The following is a 20,992-nucleotide window of genomic DNA, read 5'->3' as shown; positions in this document are numbered from 1 at the left end:
CTTATTTGATTTTGATATTATTACAATGGATCCGAAAAAACAAAAAATTTGTATCAAATAAGATATATACTTCAATTTTCTTTTATAAAAACTTTGACTTGTAAGTACAAAAGTAGTGTGCCCACTTTTTTTAAAAGATTAGGTTCAAGAAAATTATTGGAAGAATTATTTTCGAAAGAAAATATTTTTTCTCTGATTTTCCAAGAACTTCTTTTACTTTGTTGAGGTTATATAAAGGTTGAATTTGGTATTTGGATATTATTTTTACAAACAATTTCGCCAACCATTAATAATATAAAATAGGCTACCATACTCTGTAAATAGGTAAATTTAAATTCCAGTCAAAAAAAAGGTAAATCGAAATTATTATTAAATGAAGATAAATAAAAAAAATCATTTTTTTAGTATTCTACATTCTTCACTAGATTTTTTTTTTCTCAATTTCTTGAAACAACCATAAACGATTTACACAACATGATATTTCGCCCTTACAAAAAATTTCTTCCATTAGATATAACGTTTTATGCTGCGTTTATGTTACTGGCACAGTCTTGTTTATGATCACAGTTGCAGGTGCGTTATGGTTTGCTGGTGTTGCATCCTGGCCATACGGTGAGAGAACAAACAGTTGCAGGGTACATGGGATGGGAGGGAGAATGATCATGAACTTGTAGCTTTCTTGTTAACTTAAAAAAAAAATATATTGAAAAATATGAGCTAACTTTACCTTTAAACTGAATGTCTACACTGAATATTTGACAGAAATTCTAAGATCTATAATAAGTGTCTTATATATTGTAAGCTTCAATTCCCCCGTGTTTTCTCAATGAACATTTCTTTAGTTTATAAAACAAGCTATGCTGATCATCATGGATCACTCAACATATTTAAACACAAATTAGAGGCATCTTTTGGCTATGTATATAGACTTCTCATAAAAGGTCCATAGAAGACATCTTGGCGTGAATCTTTATCATTGTGTGACAGTGAATGAGAACAACGTCAGAATTTATCATCTTATTTTGCTGATATCAATCTGCATCCCACTTGAGCTCGTGGAGGAATGGTCTAAAACTAGTTCTGAGAAATCCAAATCCCCGTATTTCTTGTGTATAAGTTTTTTAATGTCGTCGAAACTAGTGAGTTTGTTCTTGTGGAGTAATTCTGCAACATCATGATTAGCTTCCATTGTGTTCCCTGACATGTAAATCTCATCCAACTTAATAGCACGAGTATGGATTTCAACCATGCATGTATAGTGCTCCAAGATAGGTGTTATACCATAATGATCCGTCATAAGATTGAAATACTTCTGAGCTAGTTCCAGGTCATTCATATAAACGCAAGCACTCAGCACACCAACAAAAGTGATAGCATCTGGAACCTCATTTGCTTTCTCCATTTCTTCAAAAATGGATAAGGCTTCATCTCTATACCCATGCACACCCAAGCTAGTGATCATGGTATTCCAAGTAGCCAGGGTTCTCATCTGCATCATATCAAACACTGTCCTTGCATCATCTAAATTGCCACACTTGCTGTACATGTCTATAAGCGCGGTACCCAAGAATGGCTCAAGCTCAAAACCATTCTTGAGAGCAAAATCATGAACCCTTCTACCCAACTTGAGGCTACCCATCTCGGTACATGCTCTGACCAAGCTCACCAAAGTGTACTCATTTGGTCTCACATTATCAGCCTGCATTCTTTCAAACAAATCAAAGGCTTCAATGGGCTGCTTGTGTTTCACATACCCATCAATAATTGCAGTCCATGAAACAACATTCTTGGAAGGCATCTGCTCAAATAGTTCCCTGGCAGTGTCCAATTTCCCACAGGCAACAAATCCAGCAATGACGGTGGTCCACGCGAATACATTGCGCACACACATTTTATCGAACACGTTCCATCCATCATCCACATTCTCACACTTGAAGTAGAGATTCATCATGGTGTTCTGCACATAGAGGTCACCCCAAAATCCCATCTTGATGGCCAAAGCATGGGCCACTCTTCCAACATCAAGGGCATTATAGGCCATGCAAGCATTGATCACACAAGGGTATGTAAACTTGTCAGGGGCAAAGCCCTGGTATAGCATGGCCTTGAACAAAAGAAAGGCCATTTTAGGAGAACCGCCAATGGTATAAGCTCTAATCATGACATTCCACGTGAAGACATCTGGGGCATTGAGTTGATCAAATACCAAAGTGGCATATTTCATTTTGCCATAAGAGGGAGAGAGCTGAATTAGCTTCCTCACAAGCAATTGATCATAGGTGAGACCATAACGGATTATTTTGCCATGGACTTGCTTGAGCTGCTTGAAATTGCTACATTTTTTAAGCAAGACAAGGGCTTCCTCAGACCCAAACCTTGTTCTTGGGGTTTCCAAGTAGGGAACATTAATGTCTGGGGTGCAACATGCCACCTTCATGGCATGCCCAATTCCAATTTGTTTAAGCTATTGGCTATGTTGAACGTATCAGTGCAAATTGGGCAAAAAAACAAACTCATGACCAAAGAAATCTTAAGGATAATGTTGGCTAATTGCGAAATGCTCCACCGCACGAATGGGGGAGATTGTTGTGCTCTTTGGATAAGGTTAAATTATGGTTGGATCTGAACCTTAAGTCCCGAAGTGGGCCAGGTTATGGGTTTTCCACTCGTATCAGTGGAGAGTAAAATTCACTGAAATTCTACACTTCTCTTTTTTTCTTGAAATAAATTTGAATTTTTTTTTAGTACAAAACCTCCAAAGAAAAATATCAGCGTTGAAATTGTGGGCAACATAAGAGTTAAGACACCCAGACAGAGAGAAACGGACAGATACAAATATGTGACAGGGGATACGAATGGATAAATGAAGTTTATGGCCATTCTTCACTTTGGTTCATCTGCTTTATGGTTCAATACTTGCTCGCAATTTAGATTCAACTTAGTTATTGAACGGTTTGTTTTCTGCGGAAGAATTATGTTTACAATTTTTTTGTAATATTTTATAACAAAGACAGGGATAAAAAAAAAATGTACTTTGTTTGTCGCATTCTTGTTTACTAGGAAATGGTCTAGTATGTAAATGTTTTGGCTTCTGTTTTGTCCGTGTTTCCACTGTGACTCCTTATTTCAAAGAAATTCACTTATGATGTGCCACAAGGTTTGTGTTATGTGTTTGACACTAACTATTTGTGGTTTGGGTTTTGATGCTTTTTGCCTGAGCTGTTTGGTGGCATGACTTGATATTCGTGGTAGCAGAGGGAAAAAGGCTTGGTTCTTGTCATTGTTGTTTTATTTTTTATCAGTTAATGTTAGTTACTAGTATTTGTTAAAATTTACTGGGGGATTCAAATCCATGACTCTTCTTCCTCCCCTCTTTAACTCTTAAACCTCATTTTCAACTACCTAATCAACCTTGTACCTCATTCTCCTTCTTGTTGTTGCTTAAGTTGTTTGGTGTTGGTTTGTTCGGATGATGGGTGCATTTGTGTGGTGTGGATGGCTTGATATCTTAATTGTTTAATCTTTCTTGGGGGCTAGCTGATCCAAGAGCGGTGTCATTGGAGTACAAAGTGGAATGTGGTACCGATTCCCTTTTCTTTTATCTTTGCATTGTGCTATGTTGGTTTCCTTTCAACTGACTAGGGTTCTGTTATTGGATTTTTTGCCCTAGAGAAGGTGAAGTTAGAGTTCAGAATTTAGAGAAGCACACTAAATAACATTAGACCTATTTAAGACCCTCCAATTTAAGAGATTATAAGCACTTATATGATAAAACCCTCCAACTTAAGGTTAACCACATTTTTATTGGTAATTTAAAAATATTTTACTATATCTATTCTTAATTAAAAATTTTAAGTATTACTGTAATTAAAAAATATTTTTAATGGAATAATTAATTAAAAACATTAATGCACTTAGTATGCCATAAAAAAAATACGCCCATACAAAGACAAAAGATACATACGCTGTACGCATCATAAAACACGGAACAAGTCCACGAATTTAGGCAAGACTCGTTCTTTTTTTAGTTGTTTTACCCATCAAAATATTAAAAGGGCTTTCCTATCTCTTCCATCAATTTCTGTTTTGTTGAGAATATTTGGTAGAAAATGAGAATGATGATTCTCGAGAATCAATAAAATTTATTTGATTTATATAAGTTTTTTAGGAATCAAAGAATTACATATATTTCTATCAATTATCTTAATTAATTATCACATTATATAATTTAATAAAAAATATCATGATATTTTATTTCAATAAAAGAAAAATTAAACTCAAAAAAATAAGATCCTCACCTTTTCTCATGAGAATGTTTTTGTGGAAATTGATTAAAAAATATTTTTAAAAAATATTCTTTTTCGAAAATGTTATTTTTTTAAAATATATACTAAACATGAAAAATTAAAATTTTCAACCTATGATCCCAAAAAACCAAAAACTTCTTTTCTATCAAAAGTCATGTTAAGGTCTTATTCATCAAATATATAAATTAAAAGAACCTTAAATGCATTTTTTTGAAAGGCATCCATAGCAATGACTCTCTTTTTTCTTTCTGGTTGATAATTTTTTTTTCTTTTTTTACTTTTGAGGTTGAAATCTATGATTTTGTTGTGATGCAAACTTGGGAGATTTGAGGACCCCGACACTATAGTTCGTAGCCACATGCTCTAAACCTTTGAGATATAGGCCCCACCCTATCATCTTCCCTGGCCCGCTCCCTAGAGCATCCTAAAAAATGAAAGCATTTCCTTTCTCTAACCTAAAAAGATGTGAAGGCGCTTAGGATTAAAGGCGCGACGGTGTGGTGGTAGCTAGAGAGATTCAACACAAATAGTGGTGGCTAGAGAGATTCAACACAGATAGTTGTGGATTAAAAAAAAAGGGTAAAAATATAATATAACACTTTTTGAGACAAAAAATAATACATACTAGGCTTTATTAAAAGGGTATTCAATAAATTGGGAACAATAAAAATTAAAAGGATAAAATAGATAAAATTAGTACTAATTTATCTTTTCTTTTATCTTTTATAACTTTTTACATTCATCTATTTAAAAAAACTATCTTATAAGAACAACTAACTTTTTACATTCATCTATTTAAAAAAACTATCTTATAAGAACAACCACTACTTTTTTTATGGGGCAAAAAATATTTTTATTTAATATATTCAAGTAAGAAAAAATTCTTTGTGGGAACAATTGTTTTTATTACTCTTTGCGTGTGGTTGCACACCAAGGTATAAGGACACTAACAATCAAGTAAGAAAAAGTATTAGATGAATATGTGTGAAGAGACCTCTTTATATAGATATCATTGGCGGGGAAATTCGTTGCAATCTATATATAAATGTGTGATGACTTATAATTGTCATCAAGTTTATTTCTCATTCTGTCTATAGTGTTGTAGTCAAGATATCCTCCATAATAACTGCTGCTCCCAAGTCTGCGTTTCTTGGATGCAAGTAACATTGACTTAAGATTTAAGTTGCACGCATCTCCATAAGAGAAATCATTACATGCTTATCATTTAATCTCTAGTCACCCTTAATGATTTGAAGTAGCAAAATACTCGAAAAAACCTTCTTTCCTATTTGATACATCGCAAATATAAATAAAAGCACAAAACTTGCACCTAAGGTGCATAACTCCCATTACATCAAGTAAGTTAATTCACATGTTTGATGATGTATTTTTCTTTTTTAAAATGTTTTAAAACATTTTTTATAATATAATAAAGGTTTAAATATATATTTTTTATATTTGTAATAGATTTTTTTTAATTTATTATCTAAATAACACTTTATTTATTTATTTTATTATCTGACATTTTTAAATTTTTATTTTTAATATTTATCGTTAGTCTAAATCCATCATTAAATAATGATGTTATATTCACTTATTTCATCATATTATCATTTAAATGATATAATATTCTATTAGTTTGTCAATTCATAATGTAACCTATTAAGACTAATGGATGAGAAGTAAAATTTTAAAAAATGTGAGATAGTAAAATAAATAAATAAATAATTAAATAGCAAACTGAAAAAGTAATATATTAGATGTATAAAAAACATATTTAAAAATGTAATAAACATTTTTTTTATACTTTTGTAATTGTTGTTTAACTTATCCACTAAGGATAGAATAATATAAATAAAAATATAAAAGAAATGATCCATTATTTTTCTTTGAACCCATTCCCATCCGCAAACTCATTGAGCCAGCTGCGTTTGTTCCTTCTTCAGTTGGGTTTGATTGCGAGTGAGTGACGATGGGCGCGAGCAGCGACCCTACCCAAGACGGTTCCGACGAGCAGCAGAAGCGTTCGGAGATCTACACCTACGAGGCCCCCTGGCACATCTACGCCATGAACTGGAGCGTCCGCCGCGACAAGAAGTACCGCCTGGCCATCGCTTCCCTCCTGGAGCAGTATCCGAACCGCGTGGAGATCGTCCAGCTCGACGACTCCAACGGCGAGATCCGATCCGATCCCTCCCTCTCCTTCGAGCATCCCTACCCTCCCACCAAATCCATCTTCATCCCCGACAAGGACTGCCACCGCCCCGACCTCCTCGCCACCTCCTCCGACTTCCTCCGCGTCTGGCACATCTCCGAATCCTCCGTTGAACTCAAGTCCCTCCTCAACGGCAACAAGAACAGCGAGTACTGCGGCCCCCTCACCTCCTTCGACTGGAACGAAGCCGAGCCCAGAAGAATCGGCACCTCCAGCATCGACACCACCTGCACCATCTGGGACATTGAGAAGGAAACCGTAGACACGCAACTCATTGCGCACGATAAAGAGGTCTACGACATCGCCTGGGGCGGCGTCGGAGTCTTCGCCTCCGTCTCCGCCGACGGCTCCGTTAGGGTTTTCGATCTCCGCGACAAGGAGCACTCCACTATAATCTACGAGAGCTCGGAGCCTGACACGCCTCTGGTGCGTCTCGGGTGGAACAAGCAGGACCCGAGGTACATGGCAACGATCATCATGGACAGTGCGAAGGTGGTGGTGTTGGACATTCGCTTCCCCACGCTCCCTGTGGTGGAGCTGCAGCGGCACCAGGCGAGCGTGAACGCGGTTGCGTGGGCCCCGCATAGCTCGTGCCATATATGCACCGCCGGGGATGATTCGCAGGCGCTGATTTGGGACCTTTCTTCCATGGGTCAACCCGTGGAGGGCGGGCTTGACCCGATTCTTGCGTACACTGCGGGTGCGGAGATTGAGCAGCTTCAGTGGTCGTCTTCGCAGCCTGATTGGGTCGCTATTGCTTTCTCCACCAAGCTTCAGATTCTTAGGGTTTGAAATTTTATTAATGATTACTCATCACTTCTGCTTCTGTTCCCTGTATGTGCATGCGAAAATTGGGGATACTTCAGATTTGAAGACACAGTTGTATTGTTGTGTCTTTTATTGTTGAAACCAATGTTAACCTTGGTAATTTCTGGCTTTGGGACGAAAGTAGTTTTGATTAGGGTTTAGGGCGTAAAACTAGCCTTAGTTTGTTTCTGCTAAGTTAGTCTGCAAGTATTTTAAAGAAATTTTCCGTCACATCAATATTGGCTTCAATGTCGAGGTTTTTGGATTATCTGTGGCTGCATTGTGAAGGATTGAGGCGAAACTGCGACTGATATTTTGCAGTTTCGCCGCAATTGCGGGAAATTGTGGACAAATATGGCTTTAGAGAGTCTAAAACCTTGATATTGTTGTTTGTCGCATTCTTGTTTACTAGGAAATGGAATGACCTTGTATGTAAATGTTTTTGCTTCGGTTTTGTCCATGTTTCCTATGTGACTCTTTAACTCAAAGAAATTCACTTATGATGCACCACAACTGTCCACAAGATTCGTGTTGTGTTTGATGCTGTCTAAAACCTTGATGTTGTTTGGCGCATTCTTGTTTGTCGCATTTGTTGCATTCTTGTTTAATAGGAAATAGCCTTTGTATGTAAATGTTGTGACTTTTGTCCATGTTTCCACTGTGCCTCATTAACTCAAAGAAATTCACTTATGATGTGCCACAAGGGTTGTGTTGTGTGTTTGACATTGACTATTTGTGGTTTGGATTTTGATGGTTTTTGCCTGAGCTGTCCGGTGATTGAATGTTATGGTGCAGATCCATTGTGGCTGACTCCACCTAGTGGGAAAAGGTTTGGTTCTTGTTGGTGTTTGTTGCTTAAGCTGTTTTGTGTTGGTTTGTCTGGATGATGGATGCACTTGTGTGTGTGTGTGGATGCTCTGATATCTTAATTGTTTAATCTTTTGGGGGGGGGGGCTGATTACGAGAAAGCTGATCCAAGAGTGGTGTCATTGGAGTACAAAGTGGACTCTGTGGTACTGATTCCCTTTCTTTTCCTTTATCTTTACATTGTGCTATGTTGGTTTCCTTTCAACTGACCCAGGGTTCTGTTATTGGATTCCTTGCTTTTTTCTTTTTCTCCCTAGACTTAAGGTTATTGAAGATGAAGTTAGAGTTTAGACTTTAGAGAAGCACACTGATTACTGAATAACATTAGTCCCATTTAAGAGTTTAAAATCACTGATGTGATAAAACCCTCCAACTTAAGATTAGCCAGATTGATTAGCCCTAAGAACAATGGCCTGCCTGATTAAGATGAGATCAGCAGTTTCAGCTCTGTTTTTCAATATTCAAATATTTAGGACCTATAAAATGCTCCAACTACATCAATCTATTGTTCTTTTCACATGATTTTGGTTTCCTTTGTTATTATTCAAAGAAAGAAAGCATCTAAACTAATTTACTACTTTCTCGTACCCTATATATGAACAATATATTACTTGTTTAATTCCACTTTAAGTTGGCACCAAGTAAACTGTGATTGTTTGCAACTACTGATATAAAAGACCGATGGTTTCAAAGCTGTTTGCAGTGGAAAAAAAAATGGAGTTAATCAAACCTCTGTTGGATTTGCATTCAATCGGTGGGTTATACAGGAAGATTTCCTTGGAAATGTCTTCTCTTTGAAATTCTAGAAATTATTCTTATATATTGTAATTGTTTACATGAAAATATAAAAAAGCATTCTGCAGAGTTTGATTGTTGTAAATCATGTTAAATAATTCATCTGGTGAGTTGCCCTGTACTTGGAATGATGAATTTTCCCTTCGTTTAAGCATTCTGTCCGAATACCAGACAGATTTCCCAACCTTCTTTTCCTCTTTGGGTGAACCACCCAGGCTATATATAGACTTTAGTTGATGGTGATGGCTTTTAGATTTTCAAACTTTGTGCTAAACTGAACTAGTAAAAGTCAATTTGAGCAGCATTTAAACGGCCGTAGGATTTTCAAACTTTGTGCTAAACTGAATTAGTAAAAACTCTATTTGAGCAGCATTTAAACGGCCGTTGGATTTTCAAACGTTAGAATGCAACGAAACAAAATGAGTTTTATTTTATGTTTGATTTGTTTTTAAAAATAAAACAAGAAACTCCAATATGGTGCATTTTGATTCTATAAAAAAGAGAAGAAATCAAAGAAAATACTGATTAAGAAAAGTCAAGGCTAACCTTTAACGAAAAAAATTATAGGAAATAATCTTTTGGTGACTCCCTGAAGGAATTGAGTTAATATAAGCAAGAGTCTTTGATTTCAACAGCATTTAACTAAATCATAATGACAAACAGTAACTCTTCTCAAAGGGATATGATTATATGAAAGAAAGGATTAATGGATGTAGCCAATAGGAGACCTGCAATTACAATTAGTTTAATAATATTGACTCGTCTTCAGTTCATACAGAAGTGGATAAGCAGGAAATATATCGAATATCTTGGTTCAAGTAGATCAATCCAATACCTTTTTTTTTATATCTATTAGACTGGTCAAATTATAGAATTCAAAGATGGGCTCCATCTGAACCACCATTTTAGTGGCAATGAACTTATTAATAGCCACAAACTTGGAGAGGCTCAGTTTGACCATTCTGATTATTGTAGTTGATCACTTGATGCACTCCACAAACTAGGTGTGAAGCAAATTTTTTAAATGATAGCTGCTTCTGGATGACGATATATATAGTAGATGATTGTAGCTCAGTTAAGCAGACACGTATCTCTTTTCTTATCCACATAATGTAGAATGACGTTGTTTGTGCACGAGTATATGTGCCCTTTATATACTCCGTAATTTATTGGATGATAAACCTAATCAACCTAATATACATTTTTTATAGTGTTGAAATATGAACATGAAAGAATCCTATTTATGGATTTGAGAATCACAACTAGAACAGTCACTAGAAGCATTTGAGGGGTGTACAGTGCTGATCATTTTCATTACTGGTGAGGAGGGGATTAGCTTGTTGTGATTGTTATGAGCCATAAGCCCTAAAAGTGTAGACAACCTACAAAAATGAAGCACATTTCCTTACAAATCAATGTTAACAAGGAACAAATTAACTACAAACTTTGGAGGTTATGTTTGTTTACGCGTTTCAACCACGTTCAACGAACATTTCACATGTTACGAGACAAAAAACACAGAAGCTAGAGGCACAAAGCCTTGCATTTGTTTCAACGCGAATACAAACAGGCTCGGAATCATTTGGTTTCTCTTCCATTTTAATCCACAAGGTTGGTTCTAGATTTCACACAACAAGGCATCCATTGGTGTTCTCGTCACTAAATAATCCCCTGTTTGTTCTGTTGATCTCGAGAATGGTGGCTGAAAGTGGTATAGTATTCTTTATCACAAGCTTGAGGCAGAGGAATACCTGGATATGATGATCATGATTCATGTGAGGGTGTTATTTAATAGGGAGGAACTACAACATGCAAGAAGCTGGGCTATGTAGCAATACATGGGATGATTTTATTATCTTGTAGCTGTTTTGCTAGGATGAACCATGGCATTCACTTCTGCATGAAGCAAAGAGGGATCATTGGAAATGTTTTTCCAATTGAGTTAAGGTGAAAATCTAATTTAGTGGTGAAGTTGTTGAACGATGTAAACACGTTTTTGGTTAACGAAATTGAAAAATATTTCATTTTTAAGTATTAATAATTGTTATCCAAATTGCTATACTAGATTAGGGGCTCGAGACATTTTGGTCATGTGAAATCATAACCCTTAATTAAAAGTAAGGGAAATATCTAACCAAGTTGATTTCTAATAAAGTTGGCTGAAGTATCTACTGTAAACTGAGAGTTTCTATGATATTTCAATAATTTTAGGGGTTCTGATACTGTTAATATTTTAACCAATCAAATTATATGTCATCTTTTTATTAATTTTTTTTTAAATTAATCCTTGATTATCATTTTTAAAATCTTAAAATTGTAACTTTTTTAAATTAAAAATATGATTAAATATAATTTTGGAAATCTATGCCTTAATATCTTTTTAGTTACTTTTAGAACTTTTTATAAAAAAAAATCTTTTGGGGTTTAGGGTTTAAAAATTTCTTATTATTGTTTTTTAAACATAAGTTTTATAAAAAGTGTTGAAAACAACTAAAAAGATTTTAGGGTTCAGATTTCTAAAATTATCTTTAATCATATTTTCTAATTTAAAAAAGTTACAATTTAAAAAAATAATAATTAAGGACTAATTCAAAAAATAAAAATAATTAATAAAAAATGACATAATTTGATTGATTACAAAATTAACATCAAAACCCCCAAATTATTGGGGGCACCATATAAACTTTCATGGTGAACCCATATATTTTGAAGACTTGCTTATCAATGTCGGTGATATTTTGTATGTTTTGCATATATATTATGCACGTACTATATATTATGCCCTTAAGATTATTTTGTTGAATTTTTTTAAAAATTCAATCAACGTTTTGGTTAACCATAACCACTGGTTTATTTGGATTTTGAATTAGTTATCATTAAACTTGAGGATTAAGATCAACATTTTGTACAATTAGTTATTATTAAACATAATTTCGATTAACCATCATTATAAGTTTATTAATTTTTATAATAATTTTCTTAAAAATATATTAACACTAAATTATGATTAATTGACGATGTAAAATTATTTTACATTATTAATGTACAATCATAAAATTCAAATTGTTTTGTACTATTAACCAATCACAAATTATACATGACAATTTTTTATTGGATGATTGTGTTAAAAATCTTTACACCCTCTATATATAAGCTTTTTCTCTCAATTTAAATTGATTTTAAAACTTTTAATATTAAAAGACCTGAAAGAGCTGGCTACATAGTGTGTGAACTAAGAAGAAACTCATTTGAATAATAAATAAATTAGATAACTAAATTAATAATAATTCTTTTAGTAAAATTTCACCAAAATAGTTATAATCAAAGAAATTTGTTCATTAATTTGACCACACAACTTTTTTGTTTATTTAAAATCACATATATCCTAAGAAGTAATCTTATCTGAACCTAAAAATATTCACAATATGACAAAATTAATTTATTTCAACGATTTTTTTCCCTATGCTAGTAGGTTAAAGAATATAAATGTAGTATTTTTTTAAGTAAAAAAAGGAAAACCATATATATTAATCATTGAATTAGAAAAATCAACAACGACTAATATGAATCAAATGGGAATAAACAGAATAAAATTGCAAAATTTTTAGCACGTGTCCAACTAAAACATTGTGTTATTATTATTATTATTATTATTATTATTATTATTATTATTAACTCCATCATGAGACTTGTTTAAAAAGAAACAAATATGTTTTATTTTTATTTTTTTTGTTCATAAAAGAAACAAGCATATACCACCAGAATCAATTATATACCCATTGTAAATGACAAGTGTTTATTATCACAAGCTACATAAAAACATGATTAAAATTAAAATTACGATATTATTTATGGTTAAGGTTTTTGCAACTATTTTATACCTATTGACAACCTAAGTTCGTTATTTATTTTCGTCTACATGTATTATATTTTATACAGTAAATATATAGAAAATAAAAATTTATTTATAGTTGATGCAAAATTAGTTAAAATTAAAATACTTTAATTGAATTCAAGAGTATGTATCTTTCCATCATATCAATTATCTTTCTCTATCTCTTATTTTCTTTCATTTTTCTATCATTTTCTTCATTTATTTATTTTCTCTTTTTTTTTTCTTTTTTCAATGCAAAGGCAACACAACACTAAAGGATTTATGGATAACTTTATAATTAAAATGCAGTCATACAAGCACTCATACACCGATTCCTATCAGAATTATACAATTAAGGCTAAGAGTACATCCTCCTATTATACCTCTTTTTAAAAAATAACGTGGTGTGACAAGATTAATGAGTAATATTTTTCCTTAATCATGTAGTAAGAGATTTCTTCTCAAATTGGTACATAGGAATGGGGAGATGACCGGATGACATTGAGTTTAGAAAAAATATATATATATTATAAGTCTGTTTGGATCTAAAGTTAGAAGTGTTTTTAAGAATTTATTTATTGAAAAATAATTTATATTTCTAGTAGAAAAGATATTAAAAGTACTTATGGCTTGTATCCAGACAGACTCTGTCTAAACAATAATCTTTTTCTCATATAAATTATCTTGTCATGTATTTATTTATTTTTTCTTTTTTATGTCTTCGTGGTAAAATATTATATAAATTTATTTTTATAAACATAAATCCTCCGCAGAAAATAAGCCGTTCAATAACTAAGTTGGATCTAAATTGCTATCAAGTATTGAACCATAAAGCAGATGAACCACAAGTGAAGAATGGCCATAGACTTCATTTATCCACTCGTATCCCCCCGGTCACATATTAGTATCTGTCGTTTCTCTGTGTGTGTGTCTCATGTTACTCTCTAAAAAACTTCAAATTTCTTTCAAGAAAAAAGAGAAGTGTAGAATTTCAGTGAATTTTATTCTCCACTAATGCAAGTGGAAAGCCCATAATATGGCCCAGTCAGGGACTGAAGGTTCAGATCCAACCATCAACATAGAGTAGGAAAAAAATAAGAGTGAGATTATTAAACTTAGAAGCACACAAAAACAAAGCACCAATCACAGCCATTCATTGAATGAGAGGCTATCCATAATCTCATCCTCACTTAGGCACATGAGTCACAGCCACACATCCACGTTGCCTCCCTATTAAACTTTACAAGCCATAACATAAAATGGAACCTGAAAATCTAGTTTCTTACAAGCCTCTACTATACTGCTTCACCTTCTGCTCTAGAAAATTCAGTGCTGAAACATGGCTTCGGCTACTCTCTCTGTAGCCAAACCAGCCCTTCAGGTTCAACAAGCTACTTACTTATTCATTCACTTTTCCACGTTTCAACTTTCATTAATAACATGCATCATTAGAAAGTTGTGTTATTAGCATTTATCAGTGCCATGCTGTGCAAAAGCTAAGGTAACTTTTTATAATAGTTTTTTTTTTTTCTTTCATTCCTTGGTTTATTCAGGCAAATGGGAAAGGCTTCTCTGAATTCTCTGGCCTCCGAAGCTCATCAGGCTTCCTTCCCTTTTCTAGAAAATCTTCAGAGGATTTCCATTCTGTCATTGCCTTCCAGACCTATGCAGTAAGTTCTTGCCTCCATTAATGAGTGTCTAATTTTATTGTAAAATAAAAACACTAGGTAAGTGAATATAGATATACAGGAAGTTATCATATAGATATACTTCCAGAATTATGTAACAAGACCAAAATTTTCAAGTTATTATCAACAGTTCAACACATCTATTGATTACATGTTAATTCTAGAAAAAAAAGGGTCCTTTAGATTCATATTTTGACTTTTCTAGCAGTTATTATAACACATTAATGTGTTTGCATCAAAGAATACACACTTCAATTCATGATCATCATTTTATACATGTCTGGGAACAAGATAGATCAGAGTTTGAACTAGGCCTTTCATTTGAATATACATAGAAGAAACATGGAAAGGAAACAGCACAAGGGTGAACTAATGAATTGTTAATTATACATGATGGTATCCAAAAAGTTAATTAGAAAAGTAAAAATGTGAAGTGTTTAACAATGTTGCATCTATATGTACTTTTGAAGGTTGGAAGCAGTGGAGGATACAAGAAGGGTGTGACAGAAGCAAAACTGAAGGTTGCCATAAACGGGTTTGGAAGGATTGGAAGGAACTTCTTGAGGTGCTGGCACGGTCGCAAAGACTCCCCTCTTGATGTCATTGCCATCAACGACACCGGCGGCGTGAAACAAGCCTCTCACCTTCTCAAATACGATTCCATCCTCGGAACCTTCGATGCTGATGTCAAGCCTGTTGGCAGCAATGTCATCTCCGTGGATGGAAAGGAAATCAAAGTTGTTTCTGACCGCAACCCTGCCAACCTTCCTTGGAAGTAAGCCTCTTTTTCATTTCCATGCAACTAGTTTTACTCAATTTTTGAAGAAAGTGGTGTAACTATGTGCTATTGTTGCAGGGACTTGGGGATAGACTTGGTGATTGAAGGAACCGGGGTGTTTGTAGACAGAGAAGGTGCAGGGAAACACATTCAAGCAGGAGCTAAGAAGGTGCTCATCACTGCTCCTGGTAAAGGAGATATCCCCACCTACGTGGTTGGTGTCAATGAGTATGACTACAGCCCTGATGAACCCATCATCAGCAATGCCTCTTGCACCACTAACTGCCTTGCACCCTTTGTCAAGGTCCTTGATCAGAAATTCGGTAATGTGCCTTGTCACCACATTTTTTTAAGTTCATTCCCCATCCATCAAATTGAAGCGTGCTTCAAATGAAACAAAACAAGTAACTAGAACTTTATAAAATGTCACTTACTCTAGCCCTTGTTACTGTTGGTGGAAATGGGAGTGAAAAAGACCTAACATGAATGACATTTTTTAAAGTAATCTTTTAGTGAAATTAAAAACTAAAATGAACTAACATGATGTGGTATGATTAGCCAGGATTCAATCTTTGACTCTCGGCCAAAAGATACTCTTGTTTTAGAAGGGAAAAAAAGAAAACTAAAATGACTTATGCATGCAATATTTGAGACTAATTTATGTGAAGAAAAGATCATATTCTCTACTATGCATGCCAATGGAAAATGACAATCCATGACAGGTATCATCAAGGGTACCATGACCACCACTCACTCCTACACCGGTGACCAAAGGCTTCTTGATGCGAGCCACCGTGACCTGAGGCGTGCAAGGGCAGCAGCACTCAACATTGTCCCCACTTCAACAGGAGCAGCAAAGGCAGTGGCCCTTGTCCTCCCAACCCTCAAAGGCAAACTCAATGGCATTGCACTCCGTGTGCCAACACCGAACGTCTCAGTGGTGGACCTCGTCGTTCAGGTCTCAAAGAAGACCTTTGCAGAAGAAGTGAATGCAGCATTCAGAGAGAGTGCAGACAATGAGCTCAAGGGAATCCTCTCTGTGTGTGATGAGCCACTTGTGTCCGTTGACTTCAGGTGCACTGATGTGTCCTCAACCGTTGACTCCTCGTTGACCATGGTCATGGGAGATGACATGGTGAAGGTCATTGCTTGGTATGACAATGAATGGGGCTACTCCCAAAGGGTTGTGGATTTGGCTGACATTGTTGCCAACAAATGGAAGTGAGAGCCAAACAAATTCTCATTGGTAATTAAATTATTATGTATGTACCATGCCATTGTAATTTTGTATGCTTACTACTACTACTACCACTACAACACTTGTTGCTTCATTTTTCTTTTAAACTTGTACTGAGAAACAGAACCATCAATTTTCTCTGCCTTCTCATTGTGCAATAAAATTCTTACCTTGAAATCTGAATGTTGATGATCATACTGGGCCTCGGCGTGACGAAGAAGATGGATAATTATTGCATGTTTAAGTATTTTCCTATCACATACGACAAGATCAACATTCTCCCAAAGTACTAATCAGTGCGAAAATAAAATAGTTGGAAAATGGCAGCATAGTTATGCTTTATTGTGTCTAAACTTTTATTATTTGAATCTTCTTATTTTTTATCTCTCCATTTTTATTCGGACTAAACACTACATAAATATGCAGACATATATTTCTTGCACTATTTTTTTACACTTCTTCTAAACTCTTTCTTCTTATAATAAAATAAATAGCCAACTTTGCCTTCGTTAATTAATTGTTTTCTGAAAGTTACCCAAGGCTATTTGGTTTAGCGTCAATTATACTACTGTATGTTACATTTTTGAGTTGCGGTTTGCTTTAGGCCAAAAAATGAAATTAATTAAAAACGGCCAATAGAGAAATGGTATAGATAAATATAACAGAGGTTGGATACGACCAGTGTAAACTGTAATTGCCTCGGGGTGTAGATAAATATAATAGAGCTTAGATAAATATACTATCACCAGCTTGATCTAAATTAACTCGTGGTCTAAGGTTTAGTTTTCTTAAAAAGCAATTATGTTCTTGTAAAAAAAAAAGTAATTATGTTAAAATTTTAATAAGAAAATAGAATATGTATAAAGTGTTTTCTATCATTCAATCATAAACTAGTATGTTAAATTTGTTAACCACTTAAAATCATACAAAACCTATTTTTTAACTGATTGACATTCTATAACAACTTCTAGATTAAATCTATTAAAATCAAAGGGTAAATGACCCTAAAAATGTGACACATTATAAATTTAATTTCTGAAAATAATAAAATTTTAAAGTTGTATTAAAAATGTAAATCATCTCATTTTAATCCAAAATTTAAAATTTGTATAACTTAAAGTGATAATATTAATAAACTTTCGATAACTAAAATCACAGTAAAAGTTAAAGCTTAAGAACTAACGCAATAGTATTTCACATTTTTTAAAACGAAATTAGTCATTTATCTCAAACGAAATTAATCTTATGTCTTATGTAATATATCTTAATATTTAACTCCTTGGACGTACAAAATAAGAACCTTGACTGCTATGGTAATTGCGTGAAACGGTCCTCAATAAAAATAGCATAATGCACTTAACAAACTTCAAATGTGAGAGACCGAGTGACTTTATCACATGTAAAAAAACAAAACAAAAATTAAAAATGACTCTTTATGTTTTTTTTAATAATTTTCTTTAAAAATCACTTTTAATTTATAATAAATATTAAAATAAATATTTTAAAGCTTTTATTGAAAAAAAAAAACTTAATTATTACAAAAGATTTAACACTTTTCATAAAACATATTTTATTTGAAAGTTACAAAAAATCATTTTTTTTTAAAATCCAAAATATTACCTAACTAAAAGTAGAAGACTGATCCGTCCAGGTTAGTCTAATTCTATCAAACAATGAAACAAATAAGAGAAAAATAAAATTTAGAAATAAAAAATTGCCAATACTTGAGGGTCTCTTTAGAAAAGACCCCAAATTAATTCCTCTCTACGGTTACACATTTTAATTTAAAATGTAATTGGGATTAATTTGAACACTCATCTTAATTATTTTTAATTATTTATAATTAATTTTATTTAACTTAAAAACAAATGTGCACCTAATAGGTAGATAAATTATAATTCTATATAATTTTTTAGAGACAGCATTTTGAAGGCATTTAGACGGAGGGCACAAAGATTTTCTTCTCCATTTAACTTTTTTTTGTATTCTTGTAATTAAAAAAATCAGAATGACTGTTGTAGTTATCAAAAGTTTAACCATAACAAAATTCTAGAAACACCATGTCTAAATTATTTAAGAAAATAATTAAGTTATTTTGTAATAATAAGACCTTAGCTTTGTAATTGATCTTTTACGTAACAAACTGGGTTTCAAAAGTTTCTTTTTAATTATTAAAAAAAGTGACTGCAAACTTAAAAGAAAAACTGTATTTTACCTTTTAGTATAATGTTTTAATAATCAAACTTAATAATGATTAAATTTATAAAACTTTTGAGTGATAGACCATACTTAGCTTGTTTCAATTAATTAAAGTTATATTTAAACAGTTCTAATAAATTTACATTTACATTAAACTTATAAGTGATAGACCATTTTATTTTATTTTTCCAAAATTACCCAAATAAAAAATATCCACTCCCCTTCCTCTGATATACCGAAAACTCTTAGAGAGAGAAAGAGAAAGAGAGAGAGAGCCCTGCTGTGGTAGCGCTGGGTGGCAATGTCTTAGGCGTTCTAGACTATGCAATCCACAATTTATTGTTGTTTATATTTTTTCGACAACGAAAGCCTTCACAACTCCACCACAGTGTTGCTACCGTAGGGCTGATGCTTGCATTCACGCCCCTGTTGCAGAGAGTTGTGCAGATTGAGAAAGGGTAATTTTGGGGGCAAAAATCATACCAATAAAGTTTCATATACTCAAGCCTAAACTAGTGCAGAATTTAACTTAATTAAAAGGAATATCTTGAAGAAAAAAAATGCTTAAGTAGAATGTGACAATATTTTTTATTTTTTATTACCACCTTATTTTTTTCATTATTTTGATTAGCTAATTTTTAGTTTCAGACTCGACTGGATTCTAAACAGTTAATTTTGTCTTTGTCATTCAAAAATTAACAAACTTTCTTAAAAATAGGGCAATTGCTTGCTGCATCCCAAGAATTGCTTTTTGCATCTTTCTTCATTTTTTTTTATCTTCCAATCCAGAATATAAAAGGTGTAATGAATTCGAGATGTAATTTTATATTTTGGATTGACCAATCCAAAAGCCAAAAAAGGGTGCAAGAAGCAATTTTTTGGTACAGGTAGCAATTGCCAAAAAAAATAAAGGGGAGGGAGGAGATCAAGTTTTGAGACATGCTACATGCAAGTGGTAGTAAGTACTAAGTAGTAGTAGCTGGTGTTATTTTCGTGTGATCTTATGCACAAAAGGCTTAGAAAAATGTAATCAAGGGTGTGAAAATTACTTTGATATGATGGATTGTTCCAAATGTCCAATTGATTCGATGCATTGGTTGAGTTGAGCTTATAAAATCAATATTTTGGTTCAGCCCATATTTTTATTTTGCAAAATTGGGCTAGCTAATGATGGGGTTGGGCTAATCTGCTAGTTATTTTTTATAATTGATAAAATTATAAATGAGAAATTTAATACTACATGTGTTTGACATGTGTATTGGATTTAGAATTTAATGAATTACTTTGTCTATTTCTTATGACAATGGTTAAATAATTTTGTGTTGTGGTGTTTCATTGTGCCTTTACTTTTCTTGGTTCAGATTATAATTATTTTTTTATAAGAGACAATTAATGATGTTAAGTTGCAAATAATAATATACTTGGGATTCAAATTCAAAACCCATTAAGCTGAAATAATTATATAATATTTGATCCATCGTGCTTCAAGTATATTTGTTTTACACTTTCACCAAAATCTCACATTTCAAATACACCTTCAACGGAATGACAGCTTCACAAAATGTTGAGGCTGGATAGAAATAGTAAAATTTAAGGAGTTGATATGTAAAAGAGGTAGATGGTGTGTTAAATTTTAAGATTTTTATAAGAATAGACGTCATAATTTATCATTGCAAGCAGTACCTAATATTTTACTCGGGCCATTTTTTTCATTTAAAATTTTTTGTTATGAGTTACAAAGCAAAGACAAAGAAAACTAAAGTCTAGGGAACCAAGTACCCACAGAAGAGGCCTAACTGCAGAAGGGCAATTATCAAATACAGTAAGAGGACTAGTATTTGTAGCTCCAAGCTTAGCTAGTGCATCCACGCAGAAATTTCCTTCTCTGAAGGTGTGAAAGAAAGAGACATCCTAGTTGAGACCCACAAGTAACCGAATGGAAGCAACAAAAGATTACATCTGGTTGGATGAATTATCCAACATAATAACACCAGTGGAGCACCAAAAATAAGTGATGTACCTTGAAAAGGTTGCTAGCATTGATGGTCGTAGTCATAAGATCCTAGCAACAAACCTCGTTATGATATACATCACGAACTCTAAGATAAAGATCAAAGTCATTGATAGACTCCACTTTTTGAAGAGGTCCATCCATATTCCAAGGATTAAACAAGAAGGAAAACTTTCCAGCCCCAATCCGAATGGAGAATCCTTCACAGAGATTG

General features: G+C 33.4%; 3 protein-coding genes across 3 annotated transcripts; 2 read left to right on the top strand and 1 right to left on the bottom strand.

The window, feature by feature from the left end:
- Positions 1 to 775: 775 nt before the first annotated feature.
- On the bottom strand, positions 776 to 3,345 carry LOC100807868 (pentatricopeptide repeat-containing protein At3g26630, chloroplastic). Its single transcript, XM_003553272.5, has one exon. It carries the CDS (start codon positions 2,435 to 2,437, stop codon positions 1,013 to 1,015), a length of 1,425 nt encoding a protein of 474 aa, XP_003553320.1. The 5' UTR covers positions 2,438 to 3,345; the 3' UTR covers positions 776 to 1,012.
- Positions 3,346 to 6,186: 2,841 nt separating this feature from the next.
- On the top strand, positions 6,187 to 9,058 carry LOC100779365 (WD repeat-containing protein LWD1). Its single transcript, XM_003553945.5, has one exon. It carries the CDS (start codon positions 6,280 to 6,282, stop codon positions 7,312 to 7,314), a length of 1,035 nt encoding a protein of 344 aa, XP_003553993.1. The 5' UTR covers positions 6,187 to 6,279; the 3' UTR covers positions 7,315 to 9,058.
- Positions 9,059 to 14,126: 5,068 nt separating this feature from the next.
- LOC732655 (glyceraldehyde-3-phosphate dehydrogenase A subunit) lies at positions 14,127 to 16,854 on the top strand. The gene is made up of 5 exons (NM_001251555.2): positions 14,127 to 14,246; positions 14,419 to 14,535; positions 15,024 to 15,328; positions 15,410 to 15,654; positions 16,054 to 16,854. Exons 1-5 carry the CDS (start codon positions 14,205 to 14,207, stop codon positions 16,554 to 16,556), a joined length of 1,212 nt encoding a protein of 403 aa, NP_001238484.2. The 5' UTR covers positions 14,127 to 14,204; the 3' UTR covers positions 16,557 to 16,854.
- Positions 16,855 to 20,992: the final 4,138 nt, after the last annotated feature.

Source organism: Glycine max, chromosome 19 (assembly GCF_000004515.6).
Source record: "Glycine max cultivar Williams 82 chromosome 19, Glycine_max_v4.0, whole genome shotgun sequence".
Classification (NCBI taxonomy): Eukaryota; Viridiplantae; Streptophyta; class Magnoliopsida; order Fabales; family Fabaceae; genus Glycine; species Glycine max.
Note: the sequence above shows the minus strand (reverse complement) of the source record. Positions and strands in the feature narration are given on the sequence as shown.

Excerpts from the sequence above, each read along its gene's own strand:
- LOC100807868 (XM_003553272.5), bottom strand. The coding sequence starts at position 2,437 with ATGAAGGTGGCATGTTGCACCCCAGACATTAATGTTCCCTACTTGGAA.
- LOC100779365 (XM_003553945.5), top strand. The coding sequence starts at position 6,280 with ATGGGCGCGAGCAGCGACCCTACCCAAGACGGTTCCGACGAGCAGCAG.
- LOC732655 (NM_001251555.2), top strand. The coding sequence starts at position 14,205 with ATGGCTTCGGCTACTCTCTCTGTAGCCAAACCAGCCCTTCAG. Across the intron at positions 14,247-14,418 it reads TAGCCAAACCAGCCCTTCAG|GCAAATGGGAAAGGCTTCTC; the intron begins GTTCAACAAGCT and ends TGGTTTATTCAG. Across the intron at positions 14,536-15,023 it reads TTGCCTTCCAGACCTATGCA|GTTGGAAGCAGTGGAGGATA; the intron begins GTAAGTTCTTGC and ends GTACTTTTGAAG.